The sequence below is a fragment of the Toxotes jaculatrix genome, chromosome 7 (assembly GCF_017976425.1).
Source record: "Toxotes jaculatrix isolate fToxJac2 chromosome 7, fToxJac2.pri, whole genome shotgun sequence".
Lineage (NCBI taxonomy): Eukaryota > Metazoa > Chordata > Actinopteri > Toxotidae > Toxotes > Toxotes jaculatrix.
The window spans coordinates 16,247,953-16,273,028 of NC_054400.1; the positions used below are offsets into that span (position 1 = coordinate 16,247,953).

General features: G+C 41.2%; 1 protein-coding gene across 1 annotated transcript; it reads left to right on the forward strand.

Moving 5' to 3' along the window:
- The first annotated feature begins 500 nt into the window (after positions 1 to 500).
- Positions 501 to 25,076, forward strand: LOC121184465 (ras GTPase-activating protein 1-like). Its single transcript, XM_041042125.1, has 25 exons — positions 501 to 1,842; positions 13,227 to 13,379; positions 15,500 to 15,635; positions 16,574 to 16,644; positions 17,294 to 17,411; positions 17,610 to 17,641; positions 18,335 to 18,387; positions 18,561 to 18,711; positions 18,867 to 18,945; positions 19,365 to 19,488; positions 19,649 to 19,805; positions 19,968 to 20,055; positions 20,326 to 20,406; positions 21,063 to 21,220; positions 21,375 to 21,451; positions 21,598 to 21,770; positions 21,875 to 22,034; positions 22,210 to 22,352; positions 22,483 to 22,598; positions 22,730 to 22,816; positions 22,958 to 23,025; positions 23,123 to 23,211; positions 23,336 to 23,413; positions 23,784 to 23,918; positions 24,015 to 25,076. Exons 1-25 carry the CDS (start codon positions 1,304 to 1,306, stop codon positions 24,096 to 24,098), a joined length of 3,150 nt encoding a protein of 1,049 aa, XP_040898059.1. The 5' UTR covers positions 501 to 1,303; the 3' UTR covers positions 24,099 to 25,076.

Here is a 25,076-nt window from a genome sequence, read left to right on the forward strand (position 1 = left end):
CAAAAACCTATCCGAAAATTGGCAAACAAACACGGACACTGCAGCTCCTGTCAACCGTTGGAGGTAGCCGGAGGTTTCTGGATGTAGCCGCCTAGCCCAGCCGATGCTTTAGCAAAGAGCTAACTGCCAGTGCCTGTCTATGGGCTGTCACTCAACGTAACCACGCCCTAATTTATGTAAGAATTTTAAGCCTAAATAATACTAAAACGGTTGTGGTACAAAAAAATTCACCCCCCCCCCCCCCCACACACACACACACACACACACACCCACAGTGTTCATGGAAGTGGAAACTATCAATAGAGACCAAAAACAAAAAATGCACCAGCTTGTAAATATGTTTTTTTTTAGGCTGTAAATTTGGCTATTTTAACATGGGGGTCATTGCTCACTCCTTGAGCCAGCCCCCAGCGGCAGCCGAGGAACTGTAGCTTTTTGAACGCGGAAGTGATCCTCACTGCTGAAACCTACAACTCCCCCCTTGTACAAGTCCCATTTCTCAGAGTAGTGATTGAAGATGTCATGGATTGAACTAGTGCGGTGCCGCTCTGTGTTCACTTGGCTGTGTCTGCTCGGTGACTGGAGAGGAGTGGGAGAGGGAGGGGAGAAAGAGCAGAGCAGCAGCGGGCAAGCCACCAGCTCTGAAACCCAGAAAAAAACGCGAACTTAGCTTGTATACGCAAGAAAAATTTACTTTGGTTTACGAGATGGTCCGCACAGAGGAACGCACCGCTCCGGGGGTTTAGGCAGTACGTCTGGGTCGTGTGTGGACTCTACTCGAGACGACTGGAAACTCATAAGGAAAGAAAACAACAACACTGGAAAAAAGACGGGGATTACACACAACAGTGACAATAAAACAACACTCCCCGACAAGTGGTCTGTCTGGTGCCGAGGGTGAAGTCCGAACAAAAAACAGGAAATATTGGTGAATTGATTTTCTGTTTGAAACATTTTTGAATGCTAGTTTCCATATAACCTTTCTATGTGAACTTTAAACTCAGGAAACAATGAAGACATAGCAAGCAAGAACTCATCAAGTGTCTCGAAGCTGCTAGCCATCTCGCTAGCGTTAGCGTGGCTATCTTGCAGCGAGCGAATGCGAAGTAAAGCTAACGCCCGCTAGTGCAGCTAAGTAAGCTAAGTTAGCTTGTCGGCTAACGTTAGCTGGCTAGCTAAACGCGTTCTTGAGAAACTTTTGGTGTTGTTTCCCCAGAGCTCAAACACTGAAGGAGAATTGTAAGAACAGAGGGGAAGGGCAGGTTCCCTTCTGGACTTTTTCCCCTCTACGTATTTTCCGAATATGATGGCTGCGGAGGTCAGCAGTGAGGATACGGGCTCGGTCACGACAGGGACAGGGGTTGCAGGCGGAGGAGGCCCGGAGACGGCCGCTTTCCCCTTCTATCCCAAGCCAAGTAGAGTGCGAGTCACAGATTTGGGACAAGGACCCACTCCAACCCTCCGCCAACATTCAAACACATCGCCGGAGTCACTTCCCGACATGAGTATGATCTATCCCTTGTCTAGTGGGGGTAGTGGGGATATGACAGTGTTGTCCGCAACAGGGAGTGGCGGAGCAGGAGGTGGACATTCAGTTTTCCAAGGAACAAGCTCAGGGACCGTGGGCGGCTTGTGCTGCTCTCCCACTTCGGAGGGTCCAGCTAGTCGGATTTCACCCACATCAACCGGCCCGGATGGGCCCGCTGTCTTTCCCCCACTGCCACCACCTCCTCCTCCCCCTCCTGGCTGTGGGGGGCTCGGCGGCACTATGGATGAAAGCGACATGCAGGATTACGAGGAAGAAGAGGTGGTGTTCCCCCTCTCTGCACCTCCCACGAACCAGTGAGTATACTACCAGTAAAATAACATACGTATTGTTCGTTGACATCTAGAAATCAACATTTTCAAGCATCCTGTGCCGTGTGTTGGCTTCACTTCCTTCCTGCTGGTATACATTTGAGGTCTGATTGTCTAATGTTGACTCGTGCAGGTTCAATAGTAACTTGTTCTACTCAGAGCTATCATCAGTTATGAGCTACATTTACAGCCCACAAGCACTGCTCCATGTACCGTGGATTCTTAAAACCTAATAACGGAGCAGTTGTGGCCATGAAATAATCCCAGTTTAACAAAATTACTTGCTAGGATTCTTTTTTTAACAGTTGAAAAATTGTGATACAGTTTGGAAGAACCACAGTTACTCAGACACAGTTACTCAGAGTTGTATTGGTGGCAGAATGCAAATTTTGATCATACATTGAGTCTTTGCTTAAACAGTCAAAGTAAAATCAAGTTGTTGTTGAATTGAATTGAATTGTTAAACCCCTGTTCAAAATGACACTAGCAGGACAGTATCAATGCTTGTGCTATCAACACTGTAAACCCTAAAATGAGAAGTGATTCATTTAGAGTATGTGTGGCACTTTTTTCTTAACTGTATGTCTGTCACTTTATCCAACAATAATTGATCAAATGCAAAAAGTTTGTTGGATGTACAGAAGTGCATCTTAATCTACGTGGGAAGCAGTGTTTAAACAACTGACATGAGATGCAGCATGACCCAAGTAGTTAATCAGTATGGAAATAATAAACATAATGCTTTATTTGATGATTCCGTATTGAAAAAGCAAAACAGACCCATCCAACAAAATTTCTTCTCCAGCTCCTGGTGCTGTTATCATAATAGTAGCGGACAGCACAAATGCTCTAACAAAATTGAAAAGACTCAACATAAAAATTGCATGTATTTGCAATTCTTGTTGCAGTTCTTTTATTTGTTTTGCACAACTTAGAGGAGACCAAAGATACACGGCGCTCAGAACAGAGCCTAATTCATTGTAAATCTTGTGTCACCAAGAAGCTGTAGCATACAAATTCCTACATCATGTAGAAAAACCGAATGGGCTGTTGCATTCTCCTTAAGTGTTGCAGTTTTTTTTTCCAAGAATATGAGCATAGTCATCACCTTGTAGGGGGTTAATTAGTCTTTTCACCATAATAGAATTGGCCGATCAGTTTCATGGGGGAAAAAATTCTGCATGCCAGTTTTGCCATAACGGAATGCTCAGAGGAAGCAGGTAAAGTGATCTGTTTTGACGAAGAGTTGCAGATGACAGATGCTTATTTCGGTTTGGGTGAGGTCAGTTTGTGTCATCTGGACAAGCAGCATCTTTATCTGTGCCTTTCCTCTTGTATCAAAACCTGTTTGTGTCATTCCTGCATCATGGCCCTAATCACAATTACTCATGACTGTTTGGAGTTGAGCTTGAATCAAGGCACTGGGAAGCACCTGTTTAGAAAGGCCTGATATTTAGAGGGATTCAGAAATACTACTCTGCAAGGTAAGCAGGTGCTCTGGATTACATTTGTAACATAGAGCAAGGTTCATCATTTCTTTTATAGCTAACTTGTGACTGATAGTGTCACTCGGCAGCCCTATAAATTACCTGTTCATATATCACTGCATTAGTAACCTAATTATTTTCAGTGCACAATTGTTGTCTATCATGTAACATGGCTAATAGAAATGGGTTACAAAACAAATGTGATGGTTCTGATTTGCTGCACAATTTCATACTTACCACAACAAATTTATGATCCTTGGAATTAATCGTCATTATGTGTTAGAAAAATAATATTTTGTTTGTCATTAATGTGAAACAATGCTCAACGAGGGTATTTGTAAACCTTGTTTGACTGCAGCATGGAAAATGCATCCTAAGCATTGTATCTTAGAATTGCATCTCTAATTATAGGCATTTTTCTGAATTTATCAGGCATGCACACAAGCACATGTCCAAACCCGTGTGTGTGTGTGCTGGTGTTGTAATAACCTAAATACAGCCCTCCCATTTGTTACAGTCTCATTAGGGAACTGCTGAGCTTTGTCATTTCTGGCCCTCATACTGTGAGATATGGAAGTGACTGGGCCTGGAGTGTGGATTCAGCTCTTATTTTAGCAGCCACCCTATATCTCCCTGTCAGATTACAGGCGAAGGGGAAGGCCAGCATTTCACCAGTCTTGCCTGTACTGGTAATGAACAAGCCTAAATGGAATTAACTTCACTCGAATCCAAGTTCTTACATGTAGTACTTCTGTGGAAGTAGACGTTTTGCCAAGAGAATGTGGACTTCCTCATAGGTTGGCACTGCCATACCAGTTTATCAACTTGCAGGGTTGCCAGTGAGGCAGTGGAACAGTTGTCACTTGTGCATGAATGGCATTGATTTTCTTTGGTCTTGCTTGTTTCACAATGAGTGACTTGTAGTTAAATGTGTATTTGCCACATTCACTAACACACAACTTTACACACTGGTGAGAGTCAAAATGAATCACTCTCTCAGGCCTACTCTGATATTTTTTTTTATTTTACTAAGTTGTGCAAGAACGCAACACATGCTATATCCCCCTGTATTGGTTTGTGGTTTTGTGTGAATTGCTTGCAGTGGTGATGAATTCACCAGAAAGCCGGACCGCATTTCTTAAAAGTTTCTGGTTATTATTAGCCTGCAGTTTCCCAACAGCGTTGTGAAGCGTGTGACGGTGTATATCAAAATGAGATGTGCCCTTATGGCCTTTATGGACACAAATGTAGGAGGATATTGACACGTTTTTAAATTTACAACCATCAAAGATATGTACCTAGCACACATCTGGTTCAAAAAAAAAGACTGAGGTCAAATGTTGAATGTACATACTGTATATTTGTGTGCTTATTGTGAGAACACCTGCCTTTGGCAATATAAGCAATGCCTTAAACAGGCTCTCATAAGAGTTAGGCACACAGCCTTCATTCATCTTTTGTGTGGCAGTGGGTGACTTTAGAACAGACAAGCTACAAGGTGCAGGGGTATGTCACTCCTTCAGAATGTGTCACTGATCCACTGTGATAGACGGTGCTGTTATGTGGACCCTCTGCAAGGTTTCTGTCTTATCCAGTGGCGCTGTCCTGTAGATGATGCCTAATCTAATACACAGGGATTGAGGCAAAATGCATCACAGTCATGGACATAGCTGAATTTCTGGCCTGCAGACAAAATAGTGAACGAAATGGCCATAATTCATGACATAAAATTAGCTCATCTTGTGTCATGCCATTTATGTGAACATGCAGCCAATGTGTAATATAAGACATACATACGTTTTTTGGTTTTTTGTTTTAACTTTTTATTTCCACTGTGGTTATATAGCATTTGCCAGAGGCAGTAGTGGGTGTTCCATTCACAGCTGACTACCCACACCATCCTGAGTGATTCTGAATCTCACCCTGCCCTCTCAGCTCTGTAGCTAGCTGTGTATGCCTTCTGTAATCGGGCTCCAAGACTGATCTTGTATTCCTCTGAGTTATGTTAGCAGCCGGCAACGTGCATATTGGAAGAGTGATGGTGGATAACTTCCACACTGTTGAAAATGATCCCAGTGTGTTTTGCACAGTTACTGTGAAAGCTAAACGCAGCACGTTTGCAGAGTGCAGTAGAGTGAAAATGTCTGAGTAAGAGAGAGAGAGACACAATCAGCATTCACATTCATTCACACCTCTGTACGCCAGTGTGCCATTCATAAACAATGGCTCCACCCCTGCGATAAGGTTTCACATTGATGATAGCTTAACGAAGAGACAAGAGCAAAGATATCGGGTGGCTCCCACAGTGCACGTTCCTGCTGTCTTTAGAAGCCTGCGGCCCAATGCTTGAGCTTAAACAAACAGCTCGTTGGGAAATGAGTCGTTGATTTTGAGTTTCCACGAAGATTAGAGAGGATTTTAAGTCATAAAGGGTTTCCCTGAGGAGGTGGTGGTAGGAGGAAGGAGAAAAAAGGGAAAGAAAAGTTGGATTTGAAGATCAGTGGCTGAGTGAATGAGTTTACCAGATTTAGCAGTTGGCTGTGGAAACGTCACTGTAGCTGCAGTGTTAATTGAGCACCCATACTACATAATTTCCCCCTGTGTAGGGTGGCAGAGACAGTGGAATTCTGAAATGGCACAGGGATCATGTCACATAGCTTAACTAGGTTATTACCCGATGGAGCCCATTCCTTCCAGCCAAAATGTTACAGCACTTTTATAACAAAGCAGGGTTTTATTAATGGGATTGGATCAGTCATTAAACAGTTTTGATGACTGGTGAGCCCAGCAATTAGTATTAAGCCTGTAATTTCCTGTTGTACGTTTTGGGAAATTACTGAAACATTCCTTGCTTGAAAGCTATATAGACAATTGTAGCTTATATTAAACCACGTCTGCACCTTGTCACAAAGGATGCACATGCGTAGGTTTGGCTTACTAGACCCACATTGATCGAAATACCAGTCCCACTTTTATTAGTGTAAGATCTGTGTTGTGCATTGATAAGGGAAAGCCTATGGTTTCCATGCATTTTCAGTGTGTTACGCAATGTCCTGTCATGCCCTTCCAATACCCACACTGCCCTGCCTTTTCTCTGCTACATCCTGTTTTCAAGACTTCTGAGCCATTCATTGTGGCATTAACAGGATCCTCAGAAGCGTTTCAGTTGTGTTAGACAATACCAAGGATCTTTGATTTGAATGACTTTTCACATTAGCAAGGTGTGGTGAATGATAGGTTGGGGACCTATCATTGTTGTGTTGCAGTGCCAGGTTAGGCTTAAGTACTTTAAGTACTACAGATATGACTTCCTGCACAGCAAGTATAATCAAGGTATTTCTTTTATCAGCAATGTTACTGCATTGTTATTCGTCTGTGTAGGTTCTCATTCATCCAGGTCATCGTGTGCATTGTTACTCGTACAAAAGAACATTGCATTGAACATTGGTTGGTTAGCATTCAGACTGAGCAAGGATGAAGATGCATGGATTGCCCTTCCCCATCTCTCCATCTGTATGGTTTAGGTCTGCCCTTGTGTGCTGTCACTATCCTACCCTGACTTAGGGTAACAAGCTGTGGCACTCTACCATGTGTAATGCAAAACAAAACAAAACCAATTCACAGCTGCTGTCAGCCCTCCACAGCTCTCCACCTACTTTGTCTTTCCACTGTGGAAACTTGAGCATGCAAAAGTAAATGGTTATGGGATCACAATTTGCATAATAGTTGTTTGGCCAGTTGGTTAGTGCATAAACCCATACAGTATACATTAAAAGCTGAGGCGTTTGTTCAGTTACTGCTTGGTGTTTGGGTTGAAACCAGTTCGACATTTTCAGGGTGAACAATCTTTTGCATGTTTTGATCTTGAAGCATGGTTGAATTCAGGTGTATATAAAATATAAACTCTCTAAGGCCAGCACAGGTCACAAGGTTGTGTGGTTCGTTTCCACTAAGGCATGTTTGTGTATCTGAGTGTTGATGGGTAGCACATAAAGGTCCGTGTGTGTGCAGAGATGCCACTCCCTACCCTTGCTGTCCCACTGCTTCAAAAACCAATAGGCAGCATGCTCATGATGAGTGGCTTTATGAGAGAGAAAGAGCACAGAGTAAGAGAAGTAGAACGTCAGGAGGATGAAGTGGGAGCAAAGCCTACAGGGCTACAGTCTGCCTCAGTCTCTGAAAGATCAACTTGTGTAATTCTTCAGAAGAGAATAACAGATCCAGACATGGTCATTCAATTTTCTTGAAATTAGTTAGCACAACTAAATGCATGTGGGGTAACAGTCTGCATCTCCGGGTCCTCCTGTTCATCTTGCTTCAGTGGATGTTGCTCGTTGACCCTAGTGACGGGAGATGACTGTACCAGGGCGGCAGCAGGGTCTCATCATCATGCCTTGTATGGATTTAGAGCTTCCTTTGCTCTGCTTTCCACATTGGAGCTCACAGTTTTTGTCTGGCCAGCAGCAGTATCAGTGGAGTGGGTGCACCTTGTGAGACCACGGGACACAGGAGGGAGATGCAGCAGAGGGCGAACTCAGCGTAAGTGGGGCATCAAATCACCCCGCAACTTATACCTCGCCTCCTCAATAATGGCATGGCAACATGGCAACAACTCCACCTCATCAACAGTTTTTTTTTGTTTGGGGAATCCAATTTTATTGTAGATGTTTCAAAGTCTTGTTTGTCAAAAAGATAAATCACGTGCATTTGAATGTGTGCACTTTATTCTTGGAATATGATGCAGGAGGGTTTCTTCTGTGTGAGATCTTTCAGCCCATTGTGTTCATCTGACTTTATTGCGGGAAGTTCATTATAGATCTTTTTATGTTCTTGCTGTTTTGCTTGGAAAAGTGTTTACTGGATAGTCATATACTTCAGGAAATCAGAAAAGGTCATAGTACATGTTTAACTACATGGTAATATTTGATGTCAAGACACTCAATGGAGTACATTGAGTCTGTCTGAGAACGTTAGCAGGGTATTTACCGGGCATTCAGTCCGTGTGTAGAAAACATGCTGCACTCAGTAACCCCTATAGAAAGTTGGCAGCTCCACTGAGGCGCATAGCTAATGTACAGTAATGCAATGTTTCATTACTTTTTGATACTGATGAAGGCTGACAGTACGTCTGCGGAGATGTTTGAGTACAGCCACATCCATCAAGACAGAAGAAGATGGAGAGACATAAGCTGGAGAGAGCGAGCTCACAACAGAGCTTAATGAGAGACAGACTGACAGAGAGATGAGGTCCAACTCACTCAAGTCGCAGCAAGCTGTTTGTCAGATTTTTCTAGGATGTGGTAACACTAAAGCACGAAGTGCAGATTGGAGAATCACTGCTTACCTGAAACTGAATTTTAATATCAGCAAAAATGAATAATGTACTGTTTCAGCAGTCCATTAACTGAGGCTTATTAAATGGTTACGTCCTTGCAAAAATAGTCTGGGTTTCATTACTTTGTAAAAATAGTTATGCTTGAATGATTTAGGTCAGTGGAGTATATGGTGTCCTCATTTTGAGCACAAATTTTTTTTTGAAGGCTTGGTGTCCCTTTCAAACATTAGCTTGTCTCTGCTTCAGCATATGCGCTATTTTATAGCAATAATTCCACAGTGGGGTGACACACATCACCACAGAAAATTTAAATATCCTTTATTTTCCATACAGGATATAGACAAGACTTTTTCTTTATTTAGATCAGTCAGTTGAATGTTAATGTCAGTCATTTTCTTTATCCATTTATAGGTAATTGCCTAATTCCTCCTGTCAGGAGTATACAACATACTACCGTGTCTTTAAGTGTTCTCTAAAATACCCTAATCATGAGTTGAGTGCAGATTAATGGACCAAACAATGTGAACACTGTATGCTTTTTAGTCTCGAGTTCATTTATATTGCTGTGTAAAAACATGGCTGTTTGCAACAGCTGTTGCCCATTTAATTAAAAAGTCAATTGCGTTCATGTGTGAGATGTACTCATATTTTCTTACTGCAGTTACTGCACAAATTAGGCTAGTTGCGTTTCATTTGATTTGAACCACACTAACGAATTGCAGACTTAAAAAAAAAGCAACCATAAATATATAGATATTCAGGGATCCATGTAAAGTATTTTACTTTATTATTTTGTCTGAAAAATAGTCTCATTACATTCTAACTTGTATGCTCACAGGAACAGCTTGAAGGATTGTATTTGTCTCATGATGAAACAATTGAATTGGTGAACAGTAACTTTGTGGGTGACACATCTTACTCAGGCACGCAGCAGTTTCAAACATATTTTGATGTGGTGCCGCAAGTACTTTTGACTTGGTTAGTGTAGTAGCCATAGCCCTATGCTATGTATGTAAGTTGCCACAACACCATGCACTAGGATCAGTGGACTGTTAATTTATAAGTTTGTATTAGTAAGCCTGTTTTAGTTGACCGTGAAGGAACTGTATGCAGAGAGATAAATGCCTTATCCTGAGTTGACTGTCAGTAGAGCAGAGAACTAAAACGTCACTGTGCTGCTCGCTGGTCATGTACCGACATGACTGGGCATTCCTCAAACTGATAGTAGAACTGTATCCTATCACCACTGTTATAGCTTACGCTCATAGTTTGTTTATCATTGCACCCTTTCTTTCTGGTTTGCTCGGTCACATCATGGGCAGTGTTATTTAATGCAGATGACCTCAAGGCACTGTACAACAACAAATCCACATGGCTGAGGTTTCTATGGCAATGTAGAAATCATAGTGTACAGCTGTGAAGTAAATCAGGAACAGCAACATTACCCAAAAATATAGCAGAATACAGCAGTCTTGCCCAACATGTAACTAGGGATGGGAATTGATAAGATTTTTTCGATATCGGTGCTATTATCGATTCTACTTATTGGTCAGATTTTTTTGCACTTTAAATATTAATGTACTAAAGTTAACACGCAGATGTTAGACTTGGTGTCTTGGTTAGACTGTGTGGTGGATAGCTGTCTTAGTTTTACAGTAAACTTTGTATGTTACTATTTTTGTACTTTCTTATACTTTCATTTCTCATTCTTACTGTTACATGCAGCATATCAACATATGTGGTGTAACTGTTGTGAGATGTGTTGTGAGACACCACAAGCCCAGAGTGACATACAATGGATGTAATAAAAAACCCCTAGATTTGTAACTTGCACATCTGCTTGTATATACAGTATAAGCTGCTGTTTCCCGTACGTGTGTTGGTATTAGTAGGTGCTGTTGTTGTTGATGGGCCATATGTCTGTTTTCATAAGGAAAGCATGTAAGTTCGAAGCATGCCATCACAGGCTCCCAGAGTTCACTATGAAAGCACCACAAAGCTGCCAGCCTGACTTCATCTCCATGTCACAAGTTTGCTTTGGACTGGGTAGAGTGAGCAGACAGGGAACAAGGAAGGAGAGGGAGGCCGTTGTTACAAACTGCATCTTCCTGTCGATCATGATCCATGCTGTGTTTGTTGTGCCTTGCTTGTTTCCCAGTTGAAGGCTTGATTGGTTGCTCCCTCTGTTTAGTAGTTAAGAATAGCTTAAAGCCATGGAAACAGAAACTGGCCCTCACTGTGTTTTTTTTTTTTTTTTTTTTTTATGTTGTATTGCAGCTAGTTTGACCAAATGTTGCTTTTGTAGACGTTGTGGTTTGAGTAATTTAGTTCTACGACCTAGGGTCTCTCTCAGTCTCGTTCAGGATTATTTGCAGTGGGCGTTTGTATCCCAAATATCTTTTATTTGCTTTTAATGTCATTATACACAGGATATAATGGCTGCTGTGTGTTATGTGTTGGTGGGAGCCTAAACTACTTAAATCCTAGCTAGTTTGGCTTGTAGGATGGTGTGCCCATCCCTGCTGTCTGCCACTCCTCTTTTAGCAGTCATGTATCGTTCCCTCTGTTCTATTCCCCTTCAGTATTATTTCCCCCAGCTTCCACAGCCCCTTAAGAGCGGCTTGGCCTCTCCAGCTGCTCTCCATCACCCTCTTCAATTCTCTTATCACCCAAATCCCCCGAAAGCCCCCTCACAGACACTTAACTCTCCCTCTCCTCTTCAGCAGACCTTCTCCAGCTTTCTTTGTGATAGCAGACTTGATCATTTTTTCTTTGCAAGTAGAAACCTCTGCTCACCTAAACCAGATGGGAGCCCTTTAGGTCTCCTGTGAAAAGTGCTACTGCAGGACCTCATTCATCTTCTCACCGCTGGATGTTTTTCCAGTCACTGCCCTCCATTCTGAGAGGCACCAGTGGCCTAAATTTGGAAAAGCGTGTTAATTTTTTACCCCAGCTGGCAAGGCCCTGTCAAGTTCAGCCTCACCTGCTGAAATTTTAACCAGTGTTGTTCTTAAGGCTTCTGTTTAATTCAGAAAGAAGCCAGACTTTAATGGTGTGCTGGAAAATCAAAAATGAAAGCTTCTAGATTTAAGCTTTTAGGAGCCTTCCCTGTTCCATCTGTTTTAGAATACATGACCTGCTCATCCTGTCTGAGTTGTACTCTCATGAAAGTAGGTAGTAAAATTTGATGAAGCTTCATGTCTAATATTGATTTTGTTATCAATCAGTCTATCAATAATTAACATGCATTGTATTACATTACATCAGTGGCGTGCTGTGTCTTTTACAGATATAGATTAGAAAAATGGACTAGAGTAAAACATACCTTTTCATGACAGTAGTAGGAGCAAATTTCCCTGAAATTCAGGACCTGTCCTATCTCATGATTTTATCCTGCTTCTCTCTACTGCATCTTGCTGCACTCTGTCTACCAGGACATCTTCATCTTTCTGCATTTAACTTGACAGTGAACATATCAAATGTGCAGTATAGAGGGCAAATATCTAAGAAAAAAATCCCTTCTGTGTATTTTCTTGCCTCAAAATACTGTGTCAAACTTCTTAAACTTACTGCGCATCTTGCACAGAGAACCTTACACCTTGGTTAATGGAAAGGAAAAGCTATTAATATCATAACTGAAAAGCAGAGCAGAATAAAAAGCCCTGGGTATGATGTTACATGGTAAATATGTAAATTAAATGAATGTCTGTGAAAGCTTTCCTTGCAAAAGGAGTTATTAAAAGATGCTCCAGGATCCACACTAACCCTTTGTTGCCATGCATTTTGACTGAGATGATTAGTAAGACAACATACGGACAGCACAAGAACGCTGTTCCGAGATGGAAGGAGAGACGTTGCTTCGCTTTGGTATTGTTCTAATTGATATCTGTTTTTAGCTTTAACTGGTCAAGCACTGCTTGTTCTGCTTGTCCTGGCAGCACACCACTGCATTACATACATTTACTTGTTTACTTAACAAGTTAAGATCATGGCTAAAGTGGCAATTTTTTAAGTACAACACATGGCATCAAGTAAACTGATGAAGTCTCAGTTTTATACAGGTTTTTATTGGTTGTTGGTGATTGTTCTTTTAAAACTGGACTGTGAAGAACTCGGTGTTCTCCATTACAAAGGTTTTGTTGAGAGAGGCAATGTGTCTTCAAAGTGTTAAGTCATTCTCTTCAAAGTATCATCTGTTAGGCTCATTTATTCTGATTCATTAACTCACATCTTTCTCACATTATGTTTTACCTCAGGAGGCTGTTGGTTTTCTTGCCACAGTTCTTGCATTAGTTGAAAATGGTCTCTTTTTACTCTGAAACTTTGTGTAAACATCATGGTGCATTTACTGCTCTTCACTTTACATAACTTATCTAACAGTTCCTTTCAATTACTTCTAATAATTCAATTAGGTCTAAAGATTTAATAGAATTTCTATACATTAAGGTACCATTTGTGTACTTACTGAGGGGCCAAATGCAGTATCCACTTTTCTCCCCCTCCTAATTATTTCCTGCTTGTCTGTTTGTCTGCTTGTCTTTCTCCAGGTGGTACCATGGCAAGCTAGACCGAACCATTGCTGAGGAGCGGCTGCGCCAGGCCCGGACCCCTGGCAGCTACCTCATCAGGGAGAGTGACCGCCGGCCCGGTTCCTTTGTCCTGTCTTTCCTCAGCATGACCAACGTGGTCAACCACTTCAGGTACGACAGAGCACATGCAACAAGCAGAAATAACTTAATTAATCTCAGTGATAGGCCAATTCTGAAGCTGCATCAAGATCCTGCTTAAATGCCTTAGGGAGAAGTATGTTTTTGCATCAACATGTTCAGGTGGTTCATGTTTGAATTAGCTATTTTCAGAGGTATATCCTGAAAAGACCTGACTTTGCCTACACAAGGCCAGTAAAATTGTCCAGTTATCCATCGCTGCCATAATTTACAAGGAAACAACATGGGAGGGTCCTCTGTCTTATTTGTGTTCACCATACCACAGAAGTTACACAGACTTTGCTAATTTGTCTAGTGCGGTATTACTAACAGCCTACAGAGAGAGTGTTGTGGGTGGAAGTCTGGTGTGACATGAACGGTTTCACGTCTGTTCCCTATAGTCCTGTTAGTAGGTGAAATATACCATAACCTGTCATCTCACAATAAGCAGACAGCGTGCCACCCTCAATTAGAAAATAAGGATAGGGGAATTACAGAAGTTATTCATTATCTGCCAACCGAAAGGACAGAAAGCCACAAACATCAAAGGGCAACCTCAGAGATGACTGATACTGAAGTGAGAATGTTTAGGTTTGAAAAGTGGTTTCCGGTTGTCTGTTTTGCCATTACAGAAAGTTTCACTCTTTTTGTGTCACAGTAATTCAAACAAACAGTATGTCTGAGAACAATGTTTTTTATAGTGCGTATCAACTTGCACACTTAAATGTCTTCTGAAACCCGTGACTCTGTGTCTGTCTGTGCGTGTGACGCAGAAGACTTATCTTTCGTGCAATCTGAGTGGGTGGACCTGAAGTAAAAGAAAGAGGACAACATACTTGTCTAACAGCAATACCATGGGGTGTTTTACAACGTTACAGTCAATAAAACAAGACAGATGAGGCGTTACAATCTGTCCTCCCCCTCAGTGGATATGTTATATTCAGTATGAAGATACATAACCCTGCAGCTCACATAGAAAAGGTGAAGATATTCTCTTTCACAATAAGGTCAAAAATGTGGCAGTATGGCACTTCAAAAAACTAAACAAACTTTATTAGAGTGGCTTACTTTAAGATGGTGATATGATAAATAAGAGATCAGTCAGCAGTTTCCTGAAACAGCATTTTGCATTTACAAGCAGCACCAAAGTTTCAGCATTCCCTGTAGTGTTAACACTAACTGTAAGTGCTTAAAGACATTCGATGACTGTGTGGTAAAAGTCAGTGTATATCTGTCCAAAGGATTTTTGCTGATTTTGGCCACACTCTGCCACCCCTTTTCTCAAGTACACTGTCCCTCATTGACAAGCGGATATTTCTAAGGCTTGGTTTTCTTTTTAATGCACCTTCAAGTAAACTGGAATCTGTGCATTTTATAGCATTTCCTTCTGCTGCTCTACTGCTCACATTTGACCTGCTAGTCCTAATTTTAAAAGAAAAGGGTTTGTGCTCTGGGAAACTGCAGACATTTACTCCAGAAATGCATTTTATTTAATGAAGTGACAATGACATCATCCCTTTCACTCACATTGGTTTAGTGTGGACCCATGATGTCATTGATGCTGGAAGGAGGGAGCCTTTCTGTAAGGGAATTATGAACGTAAGGTTAATTGCGTGACACCTACACTTCAAAAGACTGATGACCTTAGATTGTGCTTGCAGCAAATGAGTAATAGCATAGTGCATTTGTTATAAACCCTCAATCAACTGATGAGCAGAGAATTAGGATTAGTCACTGTGCAACTGGATATGGTTCAGAGTCATAGTGATTTTCAGTTTTTTTTTTGTTTTTTTTTATCAAAGTCAGAAATGACAAATATCACAGTCCTGATAGTTGGATTCAACAGGACAGTCTCTTCTTCTCAGTGTCTGAAATCCTTGTTAGAGTGATGTTGGATTGTGGTGCAGATATTTATGAAACTAATTTTTTCATAGTTTATATGAGCTATGTTTCTTCTGCATTGTAGGCGCACTGATGAAAAACAGTGTGGTCCAAAATAGAAAATTTTACTGTCAGCAGAATAACATTTTCTGTTGCCTTCACTGCACAGTGATTTCCGTGTATTTAAAAATAACAGTGCTGTCATTTATCATCGTTGTATTTTCTCTCAAAAGGATAATCGCCATGTGTGGGGACTATTACATTGGTGGGCGGCGGTTCTCTTCTCTATCAGACCTGATTGGTTACTACAGCTATGTGTCTTGCCTGCTAAAAGGAGAGAAACTGCTATCGCCAGTGGCGCCCCCAGAGGTGAGACTGACTCCATGACTGGGAGCATACAGTAGATTCCAAATACTATGTTTTACGGGTCAGTTCCAGCATATTTGAAATTTTACAGCATTCCCCAGCAGTTTTACATTATTCTAGACTCCTTCAGTTGCTTGTGTGACATATTACTTAATATTTGCATTTTTTCCCCTTAGTTGTTCCTCAAAATAAATATTGTGAAATACACCTTGTATAAACACTATGAGATACTCCCAGTGGGTTAAGGGTGTTAGATTTGAGCTGAAATTGTGTAATATTAAAAATTATCTTTTTGTGTAATGTTTAAGACTATAAGTAGTGCGAGAAGCTTCTTGTTTTGATTTGTTTTTTTCTGCAGGTGGTACTGGGTTGTGACTGACTGATTGTGATTGCTTCTTTTAAAGTAGAAATCTTTATAGCTTGATAGTTGCATTTTGATGCAAAATGTGAAAGAATTTTACCCAGAGTTCTGGCAAAACTGAATTTGACCATTTTTAAATGTGGCAAAAGCATGCAAAATGTCTGATAATCAACAGGAAGGTATGCAAAGTGAAAACTGTTGTTTAGTAAAAGTACCTTTATGTATAGAATGTGAGGGTTGAAAAATAGTTGGGAAAAATAATAATCTTTTTGATTTAACTTGAAGTCAGCCTTGATTCTTTTATTCAGCCACTTGCTCTGTGTTCAAGGGAGTATTTTTCACGTCTTCCTTTCCCCCCTTTTTTCTTTTTCCCCGAGGCAGTATTCAGAACTGTTTAAGGCAAAGCTCAAGCTAATGCTCATTATTTTTTTTTTTTTTTAGCCGAGTGTGATATCTCCCAGAGGGAGTTGTAGTAGAATACTTGATTTTGTGAAATAATTGGGGGATTTAACATCAATGTGGTTTTGCAAGGTCGAGGCTAAGAATGAGATTTTTATTCTTTGCTTGCATGTTTCCACAGCCTGTAGAAGACAGGAGAAGAGTCAGGGCCATACTTCCATACACCAAAGTGCCAGATACTGATGAGATCAGGTGAGTATCTGTATATCTGTGCAAAAGAGACTTTTCTCATATGTGTAGTAAAGCGTTATAGTATCTGACCAGCTGCTTTCCTAAGTGTTCTCATAAATATGATCAGATCAGACAAGCACTGATGATTTCTGGACTTAAAATAAAGTATTTGACTGTATTGCTCCAAAAGAGCTGTCTAGTTTCCCTGGTATTTATTTATTTTTTTGGGCATGTCATAGGCCTGGTCTTCCCTTCACAGCAGCCCGGAAAGCACATCATCTGACTTGTTAATGAAAAACAGTCTTGTCCCTGTTATTAAGCTGCAGTAGGCACACTTAAAGATGATCCCAGCTATCCCTGATTTCCTGAATCTGATAAACATCTGTCTGAAGTCAGCCTCAACCCTGTGTCTGCTAGCTAGCCACAGGCTTAATAGAGTAGATCGACATGCAGTTCTTACCTCCAATGTTATAATTCAGAGGGGACCCCTGCTGGTAATGCTTTGGTACTGCAATCAAGACTGAATAACATTTGACAATTTCTGCAGTAGGAAAATGTTTAGATAATATAGCTTTAGATCCACTGCACATCATCAAGATGGCAGTGCCTTGACAGAGCTTACAGTGCATTTTACCCATTTCTTTTTTGCCTTTACTTAATGTGCCCTCAGCTTCCTAAAAGGGGACATGTTTATTGTTCACAATGAACTGGATGATGGCTGGATGTGGGTGACCAACGTTCGCACAGAGGAGCAAGGCCTCATTGTGGAGGATCTGGTGGAAGAGGTGGTAAGTACAGCACAAGATGGAAAGACTGTGTCAGGTTTTTAGATGTGTTCAAAGTTGATCTGGAATCTTTGAACTCTCTGTGTTGTGGATAAAAAAAAAAGGACCTGATATGAGGTGAAATGTTGTGACAGAGAAACTGCAGTCATTGATGCATTACACTTGGTGCCTTGACAGATTTCTGCTTCTGTTATTTTTCAGGGGCGGGAGGAGGATCCACATGAGGGAAAAGTGTAAGTTGCATTGCACTGACCTCTCTAATGTCTGATCAGTGGGGACATTTCAAAACATGATATCGTTCACATGCATAAAGATGAACCTCAGTTACAATTCACTATGGTACCGTGTAGTATATTACATATTTATTGTGTCAAAATGGTTACTTGGTTCCTTGATACTTTCATACAACATATCATTACAGGATGATATTCACCCTTATAGCCAGCTACTTTGCTTACCCCCATGCACACAGACTAGATTGCTCTGTCCTTAAGAGATCAATTTTGTTTTTATATTTACTTTCCAAAACAGAAAAGCATGACAGCACAGTGTAAACCATATGAATCATGATTGTCTCCTTACTGTCCTTCAGCATTGGCAAATTTTCAAGTTTGACTTAATAACTTTATCATGAGAAAGAAAAGTGAGCATGCCAAATGTCCAGGACCCTCTGTAAGAAGAAGTCATAAATTAAATTATGGAGCACATATGATACATCTGCATACAGCTGTGATTAATTTTACAAACACTGCATAGTCATTTTGCTCTGACGAATGTCCCCAGCAGAGATGTCATTTATTAAAGATTTCAGCGTTGGAAGATGGTGGTGTTGTAGCAGGCGCTGTTGAACATCTGCATTTTGTGGCTTGAGCTAATTCAGTTGGGTTTCTCTTTTGCTTCTGTTTCCCTTGTTGGATCTCCTACAGCTGGTATCACGGAAAGATCACCAAGCAAGAGGCCTACAACCTGCTGATGACAGGTACCATCCCTCTTTGCCTTTCATTAGGCCAAAGTTATTAATCATACGTGACGTTATTGTGGGGTTTTTTTTTTGTCAGAAATAAGTTCTGAACGTCAGAATCCATTTATCACAGTACAATGCTGAGCATGCATTAAACCTTTCTCCCTCTCTCCATCCCTCTCGTTTTATAGTCGGCCAGGTGTGCAGTTTTCTTGTCCGGCCATCAGACAACACACCTGGAGACTACTCCCTCTTTTTTCGCACCAGTGAGAACATTCAAAGGTTTAAAATCTCCCCCACCCCCAACAATCAGTACATGATGGGGGGGAGGTACTACAACAGGTATGCTGTGGCAGTTGATACAACAGAATAACACAAGGCAAAAAACATTATATTAAAGAGTTGTTGCATTTTTAAAGTTGTAACCAGCACGTATTGTGTATTTAGAGTTACAGTCACTGACGTGCTGCGTCTCGTTTGCTCTCGCTCTCTCTCAGTGTTGATGACATAATCGACCATTACAAGAAGGAACAGATTGTTGAGGGCTACAACCTGAAAGAACCAGTTTCAGTGCAGGTATGTACGGTTTTATAGTAGCATTGTTGAGCCTGTGAGATTCTGTATTTTTGCTTTAATGAGATCACAATTTAAGGGGTTTGAGAAGATTTAATTGTTCACATTGCTCATACCCTTACTGGCAAAGTATCCAAACGTTGTTGTCAAACGTTGTGTCAACACTTACCAGTTCGGACAAAGAGGAAAAGCTGGAGCAAATGCTGCTGATTTATACCTTGAGGAAAATATATCGCGCTAGACATTTTCTTTTTTGTTTTCTTCAAAATCAAGACATTCTAAAATGCCTCTGGCGCAGCAGATATATTAAAAAAAATAAATTTAGTTTAAGGTAGCCCCTTGAGTGTAATTGATTTTGCTTTTGTGGGTATGAGGGCGTTTTTTTTTTTTAATTCATTTATATTATTTATTTATTTTTTTAGCACCAGGAACAAGTACTTACTGACACAGTGGATGGGAGAGAAATTTATAACACTATCAGACGGAAAACAAAAGACGCTTTCTACAAAAACATTGTCAAGAAAGGCTACCTCCTGTTCAACAAAGGTACATGTAACATCTATCTTGAAACACATTTATTTTCATTAAAATCTTTCAGTAGCCTCTTTTAATATCGTGAATTATCTGATCTCAGTCTTTTCTTGTGGTCAGGTCGGTCAGGATCTACCATTATAACAAACTTTTTTCTGGTGCATCTCACCTTCAGGTAAAGGCAAACGGTGGAAGAACCTTTACTTTATCCTGGAAGGTAACGACGCCCAGCTCATCTACTTTGAGAGCGAGAAGAGAGCCACCAAACCAAAAGGGCTGATCGACCTAAGTGTGTGCTCCGTGTATGGTGTGCACGACAGTCTGTTTGGCAGGTGAGATGTCAAAATATTGTTCCTCATCTTATTTAGTTAAGTCGGCGGGACGAACTGTCACTGAGCTCACTTAAGCGGACACCACATGGAAGAAAGTTATTTTAATGAGGTATCATATGGTACAAGCCATTTAAAATCTCTTGTTCTCTTTTACTTTTTCAGGCCAAACTGTTTCCAGATTGTTGTCCAGCACTTTAGTGAGGAACAATACATATTTTACTTTGCGGGAGAGGTCCCAGAGCATGCACAGGTAATAGGAGAGTCAGCGCTTCCTTATCACTGATAACTGTCTCATCAAACAGGGTAGAAGCATATGCATATCTATTTTGTCCAGATGCTGAGTCAAAAAAAACCCCCAAAAAACTAAAACTGCATGTTCTGTCTCCAATATTCATATAATAAAATATAATAAAAACATGTTTACTAACTGGTTCTTTATCGGATACAGAGGACTTTTGGGTAGACAGAGCTGATGTCAACTGTGTCTTACAAATGCTCTGACCGTGCTCTGTTTTCACAGGACTGGATGAAATGCCTTCAAACCTTCTGCAGTAACTTAAGGAAAACCACTCAGACCACCTCCAACAAGAGGCTTAGACAGGTACATATATCATCAGCCAGGGTGTGTTCATGTAGACAGAGTTAAGCAGTAGATGATCACATCCAACAAGCCAGTAAAAGGATATTTAAGCACTCAGGTGTAAGACTACAATTATTGACTAATTGTGAAATTAAAATTTGAAGTTCAGAACAGATTAGAATTAAGCATAAATGTAATAGATGGCTGCATGATTAGAAAGACATTCTCAGGTTCATTATGGGAAAAAGCTAAGTTCATTTATCAAAAAGTGACATCTTATCCCAGCTGGCTTGACACACATTTAGCACTACAGTTGTTAAGCCTTGTTACAGCATAATAATACCATAAGAACCCACACTTGGCTTGACTCAAATTTTTGTTTTGACGCCTTCATGCCTAGCCATCCTGCATCTTTAATTTTAGATGGGTTGTGTAGTCAGTTACATGAATTTTATTTTACTTTTTAAGGCTTATTTTTAGTTGACATCTTCCATAGGCAGCTTTTTAACCAAACCAGTAATTATTAGCATTTGTCAGGTAAGGAAAAAAAATATATGTAAAGGCTGTGCTTATATTATTTTTGAAATGTTTTTAAGTTAAGAACATTGTTTGTTTTGTGTTTACAACCCATCCCTGCATATGATTTGTGGGCTGAAAATCCCTTCATTTTCTGTCAGGTGAGCAGCCTAGTGCTGTATGTGGAGGAGGCCCACAAGCTGCCGGTGAAGTATTTCACCAACCCTTACTGTAACATCTACCTGAACAGCGTCCAGGTGGCTAAGACGCACCCTAGGGAGGGGCTGAACCCCGTCTTCACTGAGGAGTTCATCTTTGAGTGAGTGCTTGCATATTTTCTTCTGTTTGATTCTTCCACTGTTCTCCCTCTCTGTTTGAACCAGTGTACATTTCCAGCTACCTATCTTTGCTCAGAATTAATAGTCTCTCTACTTGTTTACAGATTTATAAAATGTATTTATTTGTTGTTTCAGTGACTTGTCAAGTGAAATCAACAGATTTGAAATCAGCCTGAGCAACAAAACAAAAAAGAGCAAAGAGAGTGACATCTGTAAGTACTTCTGTAAAATTGAAAGCAATTATAGTCTCTCTGAGTCTCTGCGTTCATCTCATCTCTTTTTGTTTCATTTCAAAACTCACATCCCTCACACCTTTTCTCCTTGTCTTCCTCCACACCTCAATCTCTCTCCCTCTCAGTGTTCATGCGTTGCCAGCTCAGCCGTCTGCAAAAGGGCCAGATGATTGATGAGTGGTTCCCTCTCAGCTCCCACGTGCCTCTGAAGGGCATCGAGCCGGGCTCCTTACGTGTACGCGCCCGCTACTCCATGGAAAAGATCATGCCCGAAGAGGAGTACAGCGAGTTCAAAGAGGTCCGATACACCAAAAAGTGGTTTTATTTGTGGCGTCCATTAACTTTTCTGCTCCGTTGTTCACTTAAAATGACAATGATGTCATTGTTGTGTGTCCTCTGCAGATGATCTTGCAGAAAGAGTTCCACGTCATCTACGCTCTGGCCCACGTGTGTGGTCAGGACCGCACCTTACTGGCAAGCCTCCTCCTGCGGATCTTCAGACACGAGAACGCCGAAGCACCCCTACTCAGGACACTCAATGACAGAGAGATTAGCATGGAGGGTAAAAAAAAAAAAAAAACATACACAAAAGAAAGGCCTCGTAATATGAAGAAGGTGTATGACTGACAGCCCTACTGCATAGCAGCACCTCAGCCTACAGTGCTTTGCAAGGCTCGGTGAACTGTACAACCCTGTGCTCATTTGACTAACCTCCTCTGCTTGTGCACTGTTACCAGATGAGGCCACAACATTGTTCAGAGCGACCACGCTGGCCAGCACTCTGATGGAGCAGTACATGAAGGCCACAGCCACACCCTTCGTCCACCATGCTCTCAAAGACACCATCCTCAGGATCATGGAGAGCAAACAGTCCTGTGAGGTAAAGACCTACAAAGGCCTTCCCCATCTCATGCTCACAGCACAGCACCGTCTTTAAGCTATGAATCCATCCTCATGTTTATCTGTTTTCCATCCTCTCTCTGTCTCTTTCCATCTGTCCTTGTTTAAAGTTAAACCCTTCCAAACTGGAAAAGAATGAGGATGTGAACCTGAATCTGACTCATCTCCTCAACATCCTGTCTGAGCTGGTGGAGAAGATCTTCATGGCTGCTGAGATCCTACCACCGTAAGCATATATACCCAGCTGTCCAGTTTTGTCAGTAAATCATTTGAGTTAGTGCTTAAAACAGAAATACAACTCTAAACTCCAAAAGACCCAAATAATCCATCATTGTCTCTCTGCGACGACCCATCCAGGACGCTGAGGTTCATCTACGGTTGTCTGCAGAAGTCTGTGCAGCAGAAATGGCCCACCAACACCACCATGCGGACAAGAGTTGTAAGGTAAACAAACACCTAAGAACAATGTGGGGCACACGACTTTTCTTTTGAGAGTTTAAAAGCACTTGGTATATCTTTGTCCTGCATTTAATTTTTGCATGTTAAACATTGTTTTTTTCTTAACCGTGTCTGTTCTTTTTCCAGTGGCTTTGTCTTTCTAAGACTGATCTGTCCTGCCATCCTCAACCCCAGAATGTTCAACATCATTGCTGGTGAGCATCCATTGAAAACTACACACGAAACACACAAATCCCGTTTGCCATGTGAAAAGTTACAATTTGTAATTTACACTGCGATCTCTTCTCGCAGACCCTCCGTCTTCAACAGCAGGCAGGACCCTCACACTGGTGGCTAAGTCTGTCCAAAACCTGGCCAACCTTGTTGAATTTGGTGCTAAGGTCTGAATTCCCTCCTGAAAACAGTAGTTTTCAGTAGAAAGCTTTGTTTTCATAGTGGAGCTGTTAGCAAAGCACTTTTTGAGCGCTGCTGGTGTTTCACAGCTGTCTCTCTGTACTCAAACAGGAACCCTACATGGAGGGCGTGAACCCTTTCATCAAAAACAACAAACTTAGGATGATCATGTTTCTGGATGAGTTAGGGGTGAGTCACATTTGTAGCTTTTTGGTTGAATTATGTAGAGCTGAAAAGATTAGTTGATTAATGGACTGACAGAAAATGAACCGTAACCATTTTGATAGTGGTTTCAGTAACTTTACAAGAAATAATACAAAACTTAATGTAGTTTTATCTTCTTAAAAGTGGGGATTTTGTCCTTTTGCTTGTCATTAAAGAGGATTGTCATTACAGTGGATTCTCGATAGCAAATTACTGTTTTCTTACATTTTGCAACATTAATCAAGAAAATAATAAGCTATTTAATGGATAATCGTAATTGCTAGTTGCAGCTATAAGACCCTAACTGCTGATTCTGTTTCACAAGCTTAGAAAAATCATGTGCCTCTGTTACTAGAATGTCCCTGAACTCCCTGAAGCCACAGAGCACTTTAGGACAGACCTGTCCCGGGACCTGGCTGCACTGCACGAGCTCTGTGCCACACACTCAGACGAGCTCCGGACGCTGAGCAATGAGAGGGGAGCACAGCAGGTCAGAGGCCGATGATGTCACAGCTGAGCACGCTCAGAAACATTTATGCTGTCGTGTTTCAGAAGATTGATCTGATTCCTCTTTCCTCTCCTGCAGCATGTGTTGAAAAAGCTGCTGGCCATCACAGAGCTCCTCCAGCAGAAGCAGGCTCAGTATGCCATGTCCAACAGCAACAGGTAGTACTGCACTCCTCCCCTCCACCCATCTTCCCATCCTTCCGTCAAGTCTCCTCCATCCACCGGAGTGCAGCGCAGAGGAGACCTAGCATGCTCTACCCTCATCACCATGGCAACCCCTCCACCCTCCACTTTCCATCATGTCCTCCCTCTGATAGTCCCGCCCATCCCCACCCACCCGCCCATCTTGTCCCGTTCACCACAAGAGAGCTATGCAACAACAGCGGCTGAGTACAACAAGTGATGCCGTACTTAAAAAAACAAAAAGAAAAAAAAAAACTTGCGCCAGTGACTGACAGCTGTATGCACAGGAAAAAAATATTTTTCCTTCATAAACTGTGTTCATGATTCTGACTTGGGTACATTTCATTCCCTTCACCATGAGGGCCAAATATAAAGATTTCAAGAGGTTTCTTTGTACCCACTATGTGTTTTGATAGCACAGGTTGCCAAAGTGTACCCCCACCCCCCGTTCTGGCTCTATATGAGGAAACTGACATGAAGAAGCTAGTTCTCTCAGTCCCCTTTTTCTGGTAACTGGATTATGAGCGATAATGCTTTTTATACTGTAATTAGTGACTGATTTATTTTAAGGTTGTGACAATATCCGCAAAGTGCTGAAACTAGCATTTCTGTCCATTTGTTTTGTTTTGTTTTTTTCTCTTATCTCTTTCTATGGTTTCTAGATTGGAACAAAGTCTTTCAGAAAAGTATGGTTATTTTATATTAAGAATAAATTCTCTTGCTGGAATCATGAGTATATAAGAGAGATGAGCTGAATTTTTGTTTTCTTCCGATTGTACCAGCTATATTTTTTTGATTATTTGGTTAAGTCTTTTTTTTGAAACTTCTGGATGCCAGACAAGACACATAATCAGAGAAACCAAGTAAAATGAAAGTGTTTACAGCAGTAAATTTTTTTGGAATAGTACAGACTGTATCAGACATGCATGCACTTATTAAACAGTTTTTGTAAAGTAGA